Source organism: Trematomus bernacchii, unplaced genomic scaffold, assembly GCF_902827165.1.
Source record: "Trematomus bernacchii unplaced genomic scaffold, fTreBer1.1, whole genome shotgun sequence".
Taxonomy (NCBI): Eukaryota; Metazoa; Chordata; class Actinopteri; order Perciformes; family Nototheniidae; genus Trematomus; species Trematomus bernacchii.
In genome coordinates this window covers 3,860,796-3,878,662 of record NW_022987616.1, presented here as the reverse complement: position 1 = coordinate 3,878,662, position 17,867 = coordinate 3,860,796, and the positions used below count along the sequence as shown (strand labels likewise).

The 17,867-nt window shown below is 38.9% G+C and overlaps 1 protein-coding gene and 1 long non-coding RNA gene across 4 annotated transcripts; both read right to left on the bottom strand.

Annotated features, from left to right (window-relative positions):
- Nucleotides 1-1,205: 1,205 nt before the first annotated feature.
- LOC117484071 lies at nt 1,206-4,101 on the bottom strand. 2 transcript variants are annotated; one of them, XR_004556075.1, is made up of 3 exons: nt 3,976-4,101; nt 2,423-2,557; nt 1,206-1,589 (listed from the first exon to the last, which is right to left on the bottom strand). It is a non-coding gene; the product is annotated as an uncharacterized LOC117484071 (long non-coding RNA). The 2 variants fall into 2 exon arrangements; XR_004556074.1 differs by having other exon boundaries at nt 2,449-2,557; nt 3,976-4,093.
- Nucleotides 4,102-9,248: 5,147 nt separating this feature from the next.
- zc2hc1a (zinc finger, C2HC-type containing 1A) lies at nt 9,249-16,606 on the bottom strand. Of its 2 annotated transcripts, XM_034132496.1 has the most exons (10): nt 16,522-16,606; nt 15,746-15,819; nt 14,800-14,916; nt 14,608-14,634; nt 13,493-13,634; nt 13,023-13,168; nt 11,990-12,095; nt 11,763-11,838; nt 11,353-11,457; nt 9,249-10,177 (listed from the first exon to the last, which is right to left on the bottom strand). In XM_034132496.1, the coding sequence occupies exons 1-10, from the start codon at nt 16,538-16,540 to the stop codon at nt 10,042-10,044; spliced, it is 948 nt and encodes a 315-aa protein (XP_033988387.1). In that variant the 5' UTR covers nt 16,541-16,606; the 3' UTR covers nt 9,249-10,041. The 2 variants fall into 2 exon arrangements, with proteins under 2 accessions (XP_033988387.1, XP_033988388.1); XM_034132497.1 differs by lacking the exon at nt 14,608-14,634.
- Nucleotides 16,607-17,867: the final 1,261 nt, after the last annotated feature.

Sequence of the window (17,867 nt, the reverse complement as noted above, 5' to 3'; positions counted from 1 at the left end):
ACTCTAACCCTGTACATATTTGTGAAATAGATACCATGGAAACGAAGTATTTGAAAGTATACATATTTAAAGGTTCCATCATTCATCTTCCAAATCTATTAATCTCGTTGGACAGATGTTGTCACTGCATACATTTGGAAATACTGAGAATCAGAAAGAAAAGGAAGCAACTTTACACCACATAAATGTAAAATCTTTGTGGATATCTATCCCATAACTCCCCATAAGAACATGTTGAGCAGCAGATGAGCACAGAGCGAGATCACCGCCAATCCCACGTCAGGGATTGGAAGAACAGATCACACAGGTGGATGCTGTGGAGGTGGAGGAAGCAAACAAGAAGGCATTCAGCACAGCGGGGAAGAGAAGCCAAAGAGGTGCATATGGGACGGCTTATTATGCAGGAGTTTTTGTTAGTGGCAAACATAACTGTGTCTGGCAAAGTTTTCTGCCTGAGCATCTCAAATGCTTTATTTAATGAGAAACCATACTGCAAGAGAGAGTATCGGCTGAAGTGTGTGTACAACATAACCTTAAACTTATTCCAAAACAGTGAGTGAATAAGCCACTCAAGGATTTCCATCATATATTGGATTTTAGCTGCAGAGATTTCCTCCCATTCAGCCATTAGAAGGATAATTCTTCCTGAAAGCTAGAATCTGTACTAAGATAAAACAGGGAAGTATGAGAAAGTTACAAATTCCTGTTTTTATTTCCTTTTTGATTCACCCCCAAACCGTTGGTTGAATGTCCGATTCATAAAATATGTTGCAACTCAGTTCAGAGAAATGATCTAGAAGTCACACCCTCATGTCTGTCAGTGTCTGTGAGAAAGTTGCTACAGTTCATGGGTGGGTGCACAAAACTAACATTGGCTGCAAAAGTTCAATGGAAGAAATGACTATAATTCTGGAAAAAAATCTGTAATGCTGACAAGAAACTTTTTAATTGACTATATGGCTTCATCAATAGCGGTCATTAATGAAAGAAAAAGAAACTCATGAGGTGATCAATATTTCTTTGCAGAAGGCACTGAAAAACTTGTGTAAAAAGTCACAAAATGTTCAAATTATAATATTGTCTACTACTTTATTTCCTGGAAACATTTATAAGGTAACAGGATTGTTTAATATTATACATTCAATGATAAGAGTAATGTTACAGCTGGCTAGCTACCTAACAAGGAAGGAAGACACACACAATTGTGGATTTTAAATGATATTTATTTATGAAAATAAGAATTCAATAATTAATAGGTGATAGCAGTGAGATATAATCATGCTGCCTTCTTTCTACTACTCCAGGTGCAGACTTAATGGGTGCTTAATCTCAATGTTTACTCACTTTGAATCGTCCACAAATTAGAAATTCCAAAATGACTTAAGCTGCAGATGTAACATGGATTATAACTGACTCCACCCTTTGCTGAACTTACCATTGTTTATAAAGGGTTGACGCCTCTTTCAAGAAAAATAAACATCCACCTATTACCGAACACAGGAGAGTGTGTTGCCATTGTGATGGATTGGCTCTCTGAAGCAAGTTTCATATATGAATGGATGTGAATGGATCGGAAAACCAGTGGCTGCCTGAAAAGTGGGAGAAACAGATTCATCATGGTCAGCATGTTACAGGAAGTATGCATGCTTTGTAGTTAATGAGCTGAAACGAGACAAAACACTAGCGATGTAATGATCCACAACAGAAATATACAACAAAAACAGACTCAACAATTCCCACTAATTTCCTCCCAAACTTTCGACCTGTTCAGCAGCTGTCATCGATATCTACCTCACCACTGGCGTCTTTACATATTGTTAAAAAAATCCTAACCAGATCTTCTTGTCCTCAACAGCTAAAGACCTTGTTCAAAAACCACATTCCACAAGTTTATTTAACCGTGCTAGCTGCAGTATTTATGCAGAAATGTAAGTTTGTGTTCTGAGCCTGCTCTGCACAGGGATCAATATCCTGGTAACAAATGACCATGGGTTATATAACCTCAGAAACTCCCTCTGGGGTGAACCTTGGGGTTTTAGCAGGCCATTTACATGCACAAAAAAGTATGTAAAGCCCCTAAAAAGCACATTAGGGCCTCTTTTAATGGTCAACCAGCCTTCATGTTCAATGCATTTGACAACCTAGAAATACTTTACTACGTTCCTGTCGGTTAATCAAAAATCCTCAGCCATCCAGAGCTCTCAGGTGCTGTAAAATGTAACCATGATTTGCAATACTTGTTCCAATATTTGATATGAGCCCTCAACATTACAGAAGGATATAAAACATTTAAGTAACAGGTAATATGGAGCGAAAGTTTGCATCGGCACTTCAATGGTAACCACAGACATTTATATAATAATTTTAGAGTTAGATAAACTCCGGTAATGCACACATAGTTTGTAAGTGAATCACCACGCACCAGGAAACGAGACACCTTTGTTTTACCTCACGGTTGTCATGGGTACCCCAATCATTGTCTGGTTCCCCCGGTGTGCCGTTCCTGACAACACTGTCATGATCTGATGGATGTGTTTAATTACTGCATGCTCCAACCCTGAAACACACACACACACACTTCATTGATGTGCACATTTTTAAACAAGCCAGCAGAACACCAATACATGATAATACAAACTGTCTACAAACGGATATTTCTGCAATGTTTCCATGCAACTATCTGAACTCAATTTAAATACACAGGTAGGAACAGCAACAGTCAATAAGTACAGTCACATAGAAACACTTTCCAAGTTATTAAGCCACATTCCTGCATGCATTCTTCAAACTAAGGTAAAAACAAATAGAGCCAACACATGCTCTCTGCCCTCATTAAAAATGACAGCATCCGTGTATTGCTTTATTTATGCAAAATTTGATCAAAGAGGTAACATCCAATAATGTAGTACTTTTTCACTTCTGTCAACAAATGTGACATATGATTAGTGATTACTTTGCACGGCAACTATGCAGAAAACGCAGTAAGGATCTGTGGCTGTGTACTGATTTATTAAGATGGGATGCTTTTATACGCTGCTTCTGTCAAGAAAATATGCTCTTACTTCTTTACAAACATTTGTTAGTTTCAAAAAAGCACAGTAGAGCAGTGCATGTTTTAAACATTCATGGGCTTGGCTAGCAGAACCACAATTGAACCTTCTGAAACAACAAATACTGTTATTGTATCAGAAACGTTATGAGTGTCAGACATTCCTATATATTGAGTCTATTATTACTGCTTAAGCTCTATAGCAATTTGAAGAGTAACAACAAAGAGAAGTAGTGGTCAGTGAGAATAAATAAAAAATAAATCAATCAATTAGTGGCTGATGATTCCACCTGAGGCCATATTATGGTCACCTGTGTAGCCGCGTGGGACGGGTTTGCTGAAAGAGAGCATTTGAATGAATAAATGGTTCCAATAATTAGTCGAACAGCCTAGAGGCTTGTTCTGTGTGTCTGACATGAAAAACATAACACTGCTGTCACGTTGGAACTTTAACGACACGTTTTCCACGTTATTGTGTCAAGATCCACAGTAAAGTGAAACCTCTGCTGGCGAGGAAGGAAGTAAAATCACATGCTGCTGTTGCGTTACGCAGGACGTGGGGAATGACAGTAAACCCTGCGCTCTAAATCCACTGGAACCACGGGAGGACCACTGCGGTTGTTTCAGTGTAAAAACCAGACAGACTGAGCATCAATGAAGACACGAGAGAGAGTGTCACTTTCCACTCTGGCCTGCGGTGAATATGAATGAAGAATGACCAATGGTGAGTAAATAAAGCGAAGGCGTGTAGGTCAACTCAGCTCGCGTAAAGCGCTGACGCACTGAAAAGAAACATACATTTAACACATCAAATTCTACCAGAATGAAAGCCGAAGTTAGGTTCGTGTTAGTGTAAGGATCATGGAGCACTCTTGTAAAGTTTGTGCCATTTTAAAGCAGTGTAGTGAACCGGTATCGAAACTTACCGAAGAGACCTGCATCCGTCCGTCTCCGCTGAGCCTCTGGAGGACTAGCTGTATTGTTGGAGACTTAATGGTTCTACAAACAGGGGAATTCCGTGTTTATAACCTCCCATCGGCCAGTCAGAGGGAAACTGAAAGATTTGGATTTACGGGAATTTACTTCTGGGTTAAAGGAATTGACAATCTCGGGTAGGACTGCTTTAAACTCCAGAGATCAATGTTTACGTCCAGGAAAAGGTTACAACAGGTTTTAATGTAAAAATAATTAATACTAAAATTGTTGTGGTTGTATATAAAAAAAATACACATTTGGGTAAAAAGTTTTAAAGACGTTACATTTGTGATATAAGGGTATTCTACTATTGGATTTTTTAATTGACGAGGCATTCACGTACAATGTCACGGTGGGTCAATTTGAACGGTTTCCAATGTATGTACAACTATATTATGTTTGTCTCTGTTATGAATTATTCTACAAAGTAAAACACCTATAAAAGTGGGGTAAAAAGTGCACTATTTTTATTTAAAATGTAGGGAAGTCAAGTATTCTACCAGTTCCATCACTTAATTAATATGTGCCATTCCTATAGGTTATTGTTTCTCCTCTTAAAATATTAAACTTGGGGATGTTTGGTCCTGCTGTGAGATTGGGAGAGAAATTCTAGTGGGTTTTTTAACAAAATGCAATACCACCTAAAATAAAAAAAGAGGTCGGAAAAAGCTAACATGCTGCAGGTAAATACAGGGATTAAACAAGGCAAAACAATAAAATAGGTTATAAAGCACTGTCATGTATTCAAATCTCTCTTATTGTACATTTTAAAGGGTCTCAGCATAAGAGTTTTAGATTGCTTAGATCATGGAGCCATGTCTGGGAACAAAGCCTTCTAAAATCCGTGGATATCCAATAACCCTTGGTATTTCATTTAAGGGCCAAGTGTGTAGTTTATTTTTCATTAAAAACTGTATAACATGCAAACATGTTTTTGATGAGTTGTCTGACCTCCCTCTCACCATCAGCCTCTTCTCTGCATCAGTCTGCTTGCTCTTCTGCTTCTACCTCTATCGCTGTCCTGTGACAACAAAAGGACTCCCAAAGAAGTTAAAATCGATTACATGTTTGTGCAACCTGTTATCAACAACGCAGTAAGTAAGACACTACTTCTATTTATAAAACTAATTTTAAAGTTATGGATCCATCAAACTTTGAATACGTAATAGATCTGACTGAATGGATACTTCTCATGAATTGCACTGATAAATTGAACCCAGGTTACATGCAAAATCCTTCAATGACTTATCTTACGAAATCTAGTCTCTAAGAAGGAAGTGGAAATACTTCATGAAAAGTTAGAGCAGCACTTTAAAAAGCAACACTGGAGATCTGGATCACACAAAAGCAGCTGCAACCTAATATTAGGTATTAGATGTTAACCATTTTGTGTGCTCCACTTGACAGTCAGATTGAACCCTCCTGGCTTCCTTTTGTTTTTAAATACTATTAGGGGTATTGGTTGCGAAATTTACATCCAGTCATGCACGGAAACTAAAGCAGAACGAGGAATGAAGCTGGTTTTAACACGTTTCTTCAAAAAAAGAAACACTAACGGGAAAAGAGGACACTTTCTGATACACATCTCCAATTTCTACGGAACTTTGCTTTTGGAAAACATATTTTGAGCCCTCTATGGGAAGTTTTCTTTGAATAGATAAACTTTAAAACAAATGTGCTTTTGTTTTTGCAATTAAAAGAACATTTGCCAACTTCAAAATGACCTGAAAATGCTTGAAAAAGCAATAAAAACGTTTCACAAACATAATTAACAAGAGCTAAGAGTTAAAACTAGCTGCCCTGTTTTATAACATCTAATATTTACCACTGTAATGCTTTCATCCTTTCAAGAATGGGATTATCACAACCTTGCTGGAAAACTCATCCTGCCCAGCACTGAAACACAGGATCCGTGGCTGCACGGTAGTAAACGCGGTGAGAAATAATTATTTTACTGTTTTATTATTTATTTTAGTGAATGATTTCCTGAGTAACACTTGAAATATATATATTTATTTTTTAAACGCTTAAAAGGTAACAATAAACCCCATCTCAGTTCAATAAATGTTGGGGAAATGTTGGTGTACATTCAAGTAAAAGTTACAATCAGACCACCAAGAGAGCTGATATCAGTCTCATTCAACACAGTTTGTGATAGATTTGATTAAAGGAGCACCGGGAAGCAAGGCTGCCCATCATTTTGTTGTTGCACAGTCAGCAGTTGTAGTGCAGCTGTTCTCCAGACCAAAGGTGGTTCAACATACAAAACTGGTCACTGAGGGCGTGCACTGTATGACTCACATTTTGACTCCTCTCCCTCTCTTCTGCAGGATATTGTGAGCACCTTGCACAGCCTAACCTGCAAAATGAAGAATTTAAACATTTCTCACACACACGCTCTGGTCACGACCGTCTCAAATTCAGTATGGTGTCCCTGTCATGAGAAACCGGTAAGTCTAGGCATATTTATTTGTGTAAAAATGTAAAGATTCGTTAATATAATTTATTTAATAATGAATCTTTAGAAAAGGGGCAGCAGAGGGTGACCTGCTTACATTTTTTCCATTTCTCCATGTGAGTTTTGGCCCTTTAATGTTTGCAGACTGCAGTCGTGTTTCTGTTTGCCACAGAGAAGGTGACTCAGTGAGGTTATATAGCCTGTGTGAGTGTATCCAAACATAAACCTATTTGAACCCTAGTACACTCATATATTTGGTGCCAGGCAGAAAGTAGCCATAGCGGAAAATGTGCCTGAAGAATGTTAGGTCACTATGCCTTTTTGTGCACCAAAATGAAAAGTGATTTGGGGCTTTTTGATTCACCTGTCTGCATTTTAACCACTTTTCAGTCTGTGATTTATTTGGAATTTAATTTGTATTTTACTCAAAACATCACCCTCTTTCCCCTTGAATGAACAATGTTTTGTGAACCTGTACTTCATTTTGAACAGTCTAGGATCAAACTGAATGATTCAGGATCATAGTTTTAGTCTGAGTCATACAGTGTAGCAAACAGTCTTATTCTGCCTCAGGCTTCACCAGATCAGTACAGGTTTAAAATACTGGCTCACAATCTACCATGGAAGGTTTTGGCTTGAGTTTGAATGGACATACTGTACTTTGATCAAATCCCATATACGGCAGGAGCAGGATGTGTTCTGTGATTAGTCAGTTATCAGAGGTCAGACTTTGAATGTTCCTGAACAGACTGTGGATTGAGCCGTGTATCGTCTTATAAGGGGATACATATGCATCAATAATGTGTGTACTGCATTCTGATAGCGCTTATCACTAAAAGGCACTTGCATAACTGATGTTTATGTCATTGTTTTTGTGTGTTGACATCTATTTACTAGACCAAAGAACCAAGCATGGTGTTAAGGAGGAGAAAGGCAGCGAGAAAAAGAAGAAACAATCAGAAGAAAAAGGAGATTAAAAAACTTTGCAAAGCCGAGGCAATCCTGTCTGCCATGACCAACTGCTACCAGATGCTGAACACTATCCTAGCAGACACCTGAGACCAAACTCAAGCTCAATGTGAAGCAAAACCATGCCATCCGTGCCAGTGCTCCTCTCTTGCAGTCCTTCACTGGATTATGCAAGCGGAATCTTCCATCTTATTTAAGCTATCAGTAAATCTCTCTTGCAACTGTTTTGGACGTTGACTACTGACTCTTTTAGATGCATTTGCAAGCTACGCTAACACAAGCTATTAAGCCAACTGGAAGTTCTAAGGCTGTCCGACATAATGGATTCTTGCACACTGTGCTGAAGGCCAAGTGTGCATTATTAACCGCCCACTTTTGTGAAGAGTTCACAAGAATGTCTTACAGACTCCATGTTCACTGTACAAAGAAGCTCTTTGACGTCGGTGGGTGTATTCAAAAAGGAAACTAAGATGTAAAGCTGCAAACAGTTTTTAAGCAAATCGATATGACATTTACTGGCACTCAGTGATGCCAGATCAAGCATGAGCAGGAAATATTAAGGTGCTCAAGTAGTTTTACTTTCACTTTGGCACAGTAACCAGCCCTGACACATCTAATTTAAAACTCCTTTGTTATTTTTTGTCTGAGTTGTTTTAGGCTGTGTGTCAACTCTTTGGTACTCTCCTTAAAATGACATTGTGTTGATTCATCATTCAGTGTCATTAATCACAGTGTGATTGATAGTTTAAAAGCACTCTGCCACAGATGGCTGATTTCGACACACAAACCTGACTCTGTTATGGGATACGTCTAATAAGCTTTCCTGTCGCATAAAGTTGGTGATTTGATTAATGGTGCCTGCCTAATAAATGAAAAAGAGTCCTATTAGGGCGGTACAGTAGTTCGGGGAGCAAAATGCTTAACTGCCACATTTGTTGTTCTACATTATTTTTTAATAGGCCAGTTGTTGGTTTGCGTTCCAGAAATAATATTGGCAGGCAGCCTTTTCCCCAACAGATATGTTCTTCCTGGGACTAATTAACATGTAGCTAATTTCTGTTTGTAAAATGTTGCAACTACTTTTGTATATGGCATATGTATTCCAAATATATTTATCTATAAAACAAAGTAAAGGTGTATGTGTAACTTATTTAATTCTATAGTATTACAGCAGTAATGTTTTCCCGTCTCTTCAACAGACTCACAACTCCCACAGCTGTCTTCATAGACATTTATTGATGGTGGAAATACATGCCATCAAGTGCACAACTGTAACCAGGCTAACGATCAGTACAGGAAACACACCTGTCAAACATGTCATTCATGTAACCTAATACAATTACGTTTCATGGCTTATTGACAATTGCGACCTTCTTAGTTCTCAAAGGAATTAAAGAGTATCGATTCATACTTAGTCACTGTGCCTTTCCCTCTTTCCCTACCTGTCAATGTGCGCCAATATGAAGGGGAGGGGTCAATCCCTTCCATAAAGAGCATTTGACCCTCAATACCTTAATGCTGACTCAATAGTAGGACATTGTAACTGGAACACAACCCAAGTTCAATTAGGTTTCATTTCAATCCAAAAACACATTTTAATTCCATATGACATTAACAAAAAAGATTCAGTCATTGTTCATTCAGTAAAAGCGAAATGGAAGAAGAAAATAAATAAACTGTATAAAATGAGGGGGAATCAAATACTTTTGCTACTTATGTTTAGAGACGTCAGGCGTACAATGCTGATCTTAAGATAGCTGAAACAAGCGGTGCCTGTAAAGTGACCTCCTTTTTGGACAAGGTGATGTCTCTCCAAAATTACAACACACTTACTTTTAGAATAACCACGTTGTTTTCCTCAGTAGTCAATCTTATTGCACTTCAATTGGAACAGTTTTTGAGGAAGCGACGACAAATAGGATTAAGGAGTGCATTTCAGATCACGGTTGAATGGGGATAGAGAAACCAGGGAAATAACACCTCCAAGTGACTCATATTACATTTTACAACCTGCCTCTTCAATTTGATCTAATCTCTTACTCATCTGTTCTCTACTTTACTTACTCATGTTTTTTCCTGAAATGTACTCTTCTTTATAGGGTGCTAAACCCTTTATAATTGTCCAAAGACAATAAAATTAAGGTTTATTACCAATTCATACTGAGATTTTTTACATTACTGGATGTTTTTTTCCTCTCAAAAGCTGCTGATATCATGAACCTTAACAGTTTAACATAACTGTATACAAGTTCAGTTTTAAATCCATCAGCCTACAATCAACTTTATTGTAGATTATGATGATCATACTTTTTTTGAAAAAAGGAAATGTGTACTCATCAGAAATTGAATATATTCAGCAGGACTGATAGATTGAGAATAGAGGAATGGACCGGCAAAATCCATGAAGATATGAAGCAGGTAGAAAAGAAAACACAGCAGCGTTGGACATTCGGCTGATCACACCACATTACTGTCGTGAAATTACACTTGAGCGTGAAAATACAGACGGATACATTTTGGTGAAATTCTGATGCTAGTTTGAGTCCCGGTGCATCCCCACACGTCTAGTTTCTCCTTCCTCTGACCTGCATCAAATACACATCCTCCTGAGCCCACACTCGCAGCAGAATTTGGCTGATTCAACAGGGTACTTGGTCCCACAGGAACGACAGAACTTGCTCTTCACTCCACCGTTGTCGATTTCGTCACTGCCGTCGTTGTCATTCCTGGGAAATTCAACAAAGATGACCAAACAGCAAAGTGAGAACAAAGTTCATTCAGCTGTTTTTCATCATTTTTAGTGCCGAGCTGCTGATAATGTTGAAAAGTATTATCGATATTAGAGCCAGCGATACATGTAAACAAATCCTGCGAATGTTTGAGTGTTGTGATAATAGTATAGGTAGGCTTTTTAGTTTTATTATAAAATACTTAAAGGTCCCATGTCATTCTTTTCTGGTTGTTACCCGTCCCCTTGTGTTATGTAGCTTTTTCTGCATGTAAACGGTCTGCAGAGTCATAAACCCTCAAAGTACACCCTGTAGCGAATAAAACTCTAACACAGAAAAGACCTGTCTATGCTGCCCCAGAACGCCTCGTTGGACATTTCTCTTTTTCCATTGTTTACTTCTTGGGTATAGTGACGTATTTCGGGTATAGACTTAACGGCCATTACGTTACGTCCGCGGAGCCGTTACGTTTGGACCAATCCGCGGACTTCCTCACACACACACACACTCGGCGGGACGTTGCGAGGCTCGCTGCTGCGAGGAGCGGGACACTGTGAGCTGGCTCACTGGTGTGGGGTCGGCGAGACAGCGAGACACTGCGGAACTCAGCCTGGGCACACACACAAACTCCCAGCCAGGCTGCGGGTGTGTGTGTGTGTGTGTTTGGGGCTGGGTTTCGCTGTGTCTCGCTGTCTCGCAGACGGCCACTGGGCTCACAGGGAGGGGGGGGCAGGAGCTCCAACAAGCCGTTTAGGACAGAGAGTGAATACACATACTTTACAGATATGCTGTATGAGAAACCAATGTGAGTTTGGAAAATTGCCCAATATAAATCTATTTTAGTAGACCTCAACAATGGAATTATGATCAGTAGAAATGGCCATGACATGGACCTTTAAGCTCTATGCAAGGTGTACCGCAAGCACTAAATGGTGATTTGATATCAATAATTTAGGGTTATCTTATTAAGCAAACAGCTTAATGGCTTGCAAGCTGCAATGTGCATATGAGGCACCATTCATGAGAAATCTATTGTGTAACACCTGTTACTGAATTGATACACAGCTTTATGCAATACACCAACGAACCACAGGAGGTCAGGATAGTTTATCAAGACTATGGTGGTTGTGTTGTGTTTTTATAAAAATAAAAATAAACCCTGTTTGTCTCACCTGGATATGTAGTTGTCTACTTTCTTCTTGTTGAGTGCTATTCCAGACTGAGTGTTCCTCGCCGGGCCGTAACCAGAGCTCACTCCCCGGGTCTTACTTCCAACACTGAGAAAAAAAAACATAAAGAGACGAAAGACAACGATGAGTCAAATGCAGACCCCTTGTGTTTTTAAAGACAGATCGAAGTTTAAAATAGGCAAGTTTTAGGTTTAAAACTCACTTTGTACTTGACCCACTGTATTCAAATTATGAATTAACTCTGCCAGTGCAAGGTGTGTGTGTGTGTGTGTGTGTGTGTGTGTGTGTGTGTGTGTGTGTGTGTGTGTGTGTGTGTGTGTGTGTGTGTGTGTGTGTGTGTGTGTGTGTGTGTGTGTGTGTGTGTGTGTGTGTGTGTGTGTGTGTGTACTGACCCTAACGGAGGGCTTGTCAAGCCTGAGGGATTAGTCCTCAATGAACCAGCAGAAGCGATCTTACTAGAAGACATCCCTAGAGCAGAAGAGGATGAAAAAAAAATGAGAAAGTATAACAGAGGCATTTTACTGTACTTCTTGTACTTATCCTAACCCGAGTCACTACATTAAAATAAATCCGTCACACACATATAGAACTGTCAGATGTGACACAGCTGTACCCGTACCAGAGGGCTGTCCGATGCCTGACCTCTGGGGTAAACGAGAGGAGGCTGAAGGGATGGAGGACATAGCAGGAGAGGCCACCTTCTTCACCGGAGCTGAAGGCTTGGTCTGAGAGGGAGAAAGGGGAGGCAAAGAGAGAAGAAATGTAACATAAATAATTGCATAAAACGGAACATCAGCCATGGAGGTCATGGGAAGCTAAGCATCAACATAGTGGCTCTACCTGGAGACACAGTAATAGGGATAGAGAACATAGGTCATCACTATACTACAGCCTACAGGCGCTGACTACACTGTAGATGTGGTTGTGCATGTATGTGAATGTCTGATATGCACTGTGACTCTTTCAAATGTCTACAATGGTTTGGCTTTACTTACAGGTGTAATGACAAAAATATCTGAGACAATTAAAAAAACACTGACTGAGCTTAGCGGCAGATCCATTACTAGAATATAATAAATGTATCCCACCATGGCCCATTTGGGAACTGTGACATAATGACCAATGATATGAAAACATGCAGAGCTCTTAATCAAAATGGTTTGGACCCTGCTGTGTTTTTTTATTGGCTTTCTGATGAAACCCCCACCCATGTGTTGTAGTTGCTAAGTGACTGGTAATTCTACACCTGCTGCAAATGGGCGTCTCACCATGGTGATAACGGATAAGGAATTATTAAAGATTCCCAGACAACAGTTCTCACTTAGAAAAATAATTGGCAATTACAAGAAATGAAGAATTGCCTTAGCCAAGTATTTGGGAGAGAGTGTAGCTACCTACACATACAATCATTAAAATTACAGGGGGTAAACACAACTTGTTTCATTATTTTGGAGTGTGTGCAATGTATAATGAATATTTTTTCAATGTCAACACACTTTTCGGTGCATGTTTCATCAGATTCAAATGAGGAATGAATGGTAAATGTTTGCACATGTGATCCGGCATTCCTCAACATTTTAAAAGAATTCTACCAAATTCAAGTGTCTATTAGTGCGGGTATAATAAGCGGTGCAGTGTGTGGAGTTGTGTACCGGTGTGCGAGCAGCAGGCTTCTTCACTTCTCCTAACTTGTTGCCCTTGCTAGGCATACGGGCCGCCTGCTCCTGGCAGAACTTCATGTGTCTGTCAGCTGCACCCTCGTTGAACCTCCGCTGACAGAAAGGGCACTGGACATAGTCTAAAGACAAAACAGGGGGTGAGAAAATCGACCTTTAACTGCATCAGCTATGTGACAAAAATGTGCCTTTTACTTGTGTTTTTATTTTCTCTGAACTGTAAAAAAACAAACACTTGGTATTCCACATAATGAGGCAATCCCATTTCCTACTTCTTTCCAAATTTTTGCTCTACTGTGTCAAAAAACATTAATCATGGGCCCTGGAAAGCAGCTGATTGTTCACAAGTTTACACAGTTTCTTAACAGTAACCATAATACAGCTCTAGTTATTACTGTCACTTGTGTTTCCTGTTTATTTCCACTCTCTATAAAACGACATGTTACCTGGGTCATAAGTAGCAGGGGGAGGCGGGGGTAAAGGTCCTCCATCCTTCAAGACCTGATCGATTCCCTTGGCAGCCCGGATGGTAGCGATGAAGTCCTCATGCTTCTTGCGCCAGTTGGACGGCTTCTTCAGGGGTTCTGCCTGGCAGGAGGCCACACAGACAAGATACATCGTTACAGCAGCCATTTAAAAAACCACAACCAGACAGCTATTGCCGCTGACATGGGAAACCTCATCTCTGCTATACGGAGTCATTACTTGAAGTGACAGTCACCTGTGTACTCAGTCTCTAGTTACTTTCCATGTTAAACAAATAAAAGCCTTGGTATTCCAATTATTTAGGATTATTTGTAATGAATGCAACTATTCTGTCTGTCATAACCAATTCACTTTATTTCTATTTTGCATTGACATTAAAAGAAAATATTTGTTTTCCCACAGTGGCAGTCTGAGTCTTATCTAAAGCTGATGATTTTTGACAGAAGTAGTTCAGAGAGCGTCCTCTGAGTCGTCTCTGTGGCAACATGATATCCCTGCTGACTTCCTGCTTCATCTTATGCAGTTACAGTCTTCAATGATGCACGATTGTCTCACAAACAAAGATGACTTTGAGAGAACTGAAGCTACAGTATATTTCCTTTATTCCCTTTAACCATATTTCTAGTTAATTCTATATATACGACTCGACTCACAGATTGCCTCCTATTTAAGGACTTCAAAGTGGTAATGATGTACTACTGAGAGAATCACATGACATGATCACTGGGAATATTGTTATTCCAGGTGGAGGGCAGAGCAAGTGTGCAGCAGTTAGTTGAAACACCAGAAATATAAGTGTTTTTGAGTTGAAATCTTAATAACTGCAATGCAACGGACTTCACACTGGCCCCAATGAGTGGAGGGCCTTGATGCACATTCATTTGTTTATTGTCTGTTGTAGATTAGGGTCTTATAAAACAATACCACCGCCAGTATGCGTTGAAATACCTCAAGACTATTTAGGCAATTGATTGAAAGCGAGAAATCAGTATATACAAAACGTCAGTGATTTAGCTAGGCCACTAAAATCCCATGTAAACAGAAAGAAAGGACAAACAAAATAAAATCAACTTACTTTTCCAGAAGAAGTTGAACTTTGTGACTGAAATACAATCGAAAGCGTCTAAATGTATTCAGGCTTACATTTTTACATCAAGGGGAGTTTTCAGACGGATGTACAAGCTAAAGCCATTTGTTGCTACCTAATTATAATCAGATTTAACTGTGTAGTTAGAGTTTCCATCCCTCTGCTTTGGATTAGTCTTACCTTTGGTTTGATGGGTTTAAGCGTGGGGATGTCTGTTCCCTCAGCTCTCTGTCGACCTGAGTCAAAAACCTTCCTCCTTTTAGCAGCGGACTTCTGGCAGATCTTAGCATGTTTCCCCTGTTGAGAGATTTACAAATACACAATAACTACACAAGCTTAATCTGTTTCTGCAAACTTAAGAAACATTTGCAGACATTTGAAATGTGTACAGTTCATGGATAGTCATTATAACATTTTTAATACAAAACGTTATGAGAGCCAAAACAGCGTGGGTAATAAAAAGGTGTTTTGTATGTACTGTACTGTATAACTTCTGGATACAGATTCATCTCAAAAGATTGCATCTCACTGTTATAAGTAGCACCTTTGAGAAAGCTTCAAATGTAAAAACCCAGCATTTGTTATGTTTGATTCCTTTGTACATATGGCATTACATAGAAACCGCTATCTACAATTTGTACTCTTGAATTTACATTTGAGAATACATTTGAGCTCATAGAAATATCATAAGTGAAAGTTTACAATCATTTAGTCTTATCTCTTACACGTTTTCTTCAAAGAAAACTTTGAGTGCTTTGATTTTTGTTGTTGCTCATATAAAGAGCTCTTCACAGGCTATTTGGGTTGGAGCCAATAACCCATCTAAACAGCTGATATCTTGTTAGCTAGAAAAAATGTCTTAGTGCATGCATAACACAATACATTAAGTCTTATTTTGTATGCATCATTTTCTAAATGTGCTTGCTCTTAGAACACTGTATCTTCCTTTGGAGTGCTACAGTCCATTCACTCATCAGGATCTGATCTGAATGACCAGTCATACACACACAGCCTTAGGGAGAAAGTACATGCAGTCTGGCGGAAAATGAGATCGAACATGCCCTATCTACTGAGCCACTATGGCTTTATATCTCTATTAAGAATATTAAAAATGACAATTTCTTACCAGGACTTTAGGGAAGAAACATCTTTTACAGGTGTTGCATTGTATCAGCTCCTCTCCAGAAGGAGCTTCACCATCTGCAACAATAAACACATGTATGTGTGTTACAGTAAAGGAGGATTTATATGCAAAAGAACAGTAATTAACCACAGCTAGCCATATTTGTTTAAGTGATAAAAGGGTCATGTGTAGACAAACACATATGGGTTTGTTCACCTTATTTGATACATGGTAGTTAAATAAATGCTCACTATGGCTCACATAAATCATGTTTTGCATTGTTGTTGGCACAAAAACACAATGCTATAAAGCGTTACCTTGATAGACATTAGTTCATTTTACAATCATTCCACCATTAAGAAATAAATGCCGGGGAAAAACTGATGGTATTTTAACGTTAGTAGGACATTAGTTACATTACATGTCGTCAGTATATCAGTATAACGGTAGTTGCTGCCCACCTTTAGCGTCTTGAATCAATACGAACAAAACGACTTAATGTATGGCAAGTTTCATTAGTTAGGAGCATGCTAACAGTGGATAGCTCCTAATGCTAATGTAGGAATCACATCCAGAGTAGCTAGCTTCATCTATGGCCCTGTCGTTACCTAGCATTACTTGGGCTAAACCCCACACAAAAAAGGAGGTCGTTGACAAAAACGGGTTAACTAAAGCAAAAAGGAACCCGCCCATGTGTGAGGACAAAGACCGTGAGGTTGTGAGTCCGACTTAGCCACAAAACAGAACAAATAAACACATTAGAGAGTTATTTCTCTCACCTTCAAATTCTTCCATCATTAGGTTATGCTGTCTGATGCTTCTGTTGTTACAAACGACCAAAAGCAGCCAGTGGAAGTGAGAGGATTCCCCCCTGCCTACTTCCGGCTTCGCTAAAATAGGGAGGGTAGACTCCTAAATTGGTGAAATAACATCAATTCATGCTAAGAAAAATGTACTTTGCAGAAATACAGAAAGCAGATTTAAATATATGGTCTTTTTAGAAGCTTTACATTTTGCTTTGAAGGTTTCTTTCGTAGGAAATGTGGTTATGTCTTATATTTAGCAGATTATGTTACTAGGATTTCCTCATGATATCTTCTTTAATATATGTATATTTGGGTTGCATGTGTATACGTTATAGTTTTACATAATCCTTTGTTCATATTCATTTTTCAGGATTCAGTAGGCTCTTACATAATGTTACTTTATAATTTAGGTCAAATTAACAGACACTGGATTTCGTAGGTTTGGGATGAGGATGAACTATCTTGACATTACTGATCTTTGGCTACCAATAGCAACTCATTTGTCTTCATGAGCCAACATCCGACCATTTCATTGGTTGTTACTGCATGTCCCTTTAAACAGCGATGGGTGTGGAAGGCAGCCATAGATGTATTATGGAGGAAACCGCTGTTCTTCTTTTTCTACATCCATGCTGTTCTCCTGTTCCCATCATCATCCTTCCCAAATAATGTATTTAAATAAACCAAGTTTGCAATTTTGACATAAGGAAACCTTTCTCATTTTGATTATATCTAGTTTATTGCACGGTTCGAACAATAATAAGCTAACAGCAATGTAATGAATAGAAAGATAAGTATGAACACACAGACTAAGATAGAAATATGTGTATTAATGATTTTCTTAATGAAACAGACAAATATAAATCTACCTGATATGGAAGTATTACGCAAATTGTTATACATTTTTGCTACACACCACACCAATACAATGTGGTCTATAAAATAAGGCCAATTGGTAGTTTGGTTTATTTTATATTTTAACCTTGTCCTGTGACAGACCTCATTTGAAGATAACTACGATCATAGCTCCTTAAACAATAAAACAATTGTATCCCCTTGTGGCTTCTATTTGGCTCGAACACTTGCCCAGAGCACTCGGAAGTTCCCAGTTTGGCATATTGAGCACATATCTAATTTGAATGGAGCAATTCACAGCCAGATGCTATGAGACCACAGTCAAAGTGTTTGTGATGAAAGCCTTTCTGCTTTCATCACAACACGATCACTGTTCTCAAACGCTGACTCTGTGCCATCCCTCACACACACACACACACACACACACACACACACACACACACACACACACACACACACACACA

Coding starts and splice junctions, on each gene's coding strand:
- zc2hc1a (XM_034132496.1), bottom strand. Junction 13,635..14,607: donor GTTCAACTTCTTCTGGAAAA/GTAAGTTGATTT, acceptor GCCTCCTGCCAG/GCAGAACCCCTGAAGAAGCC. Junction 10,178..11,352: donor GTAGACAACTACATATCCAG/GTGAGACAAACA, acceptor TGAATTTCCCAG/GAATGACAACGACGGCAGTG.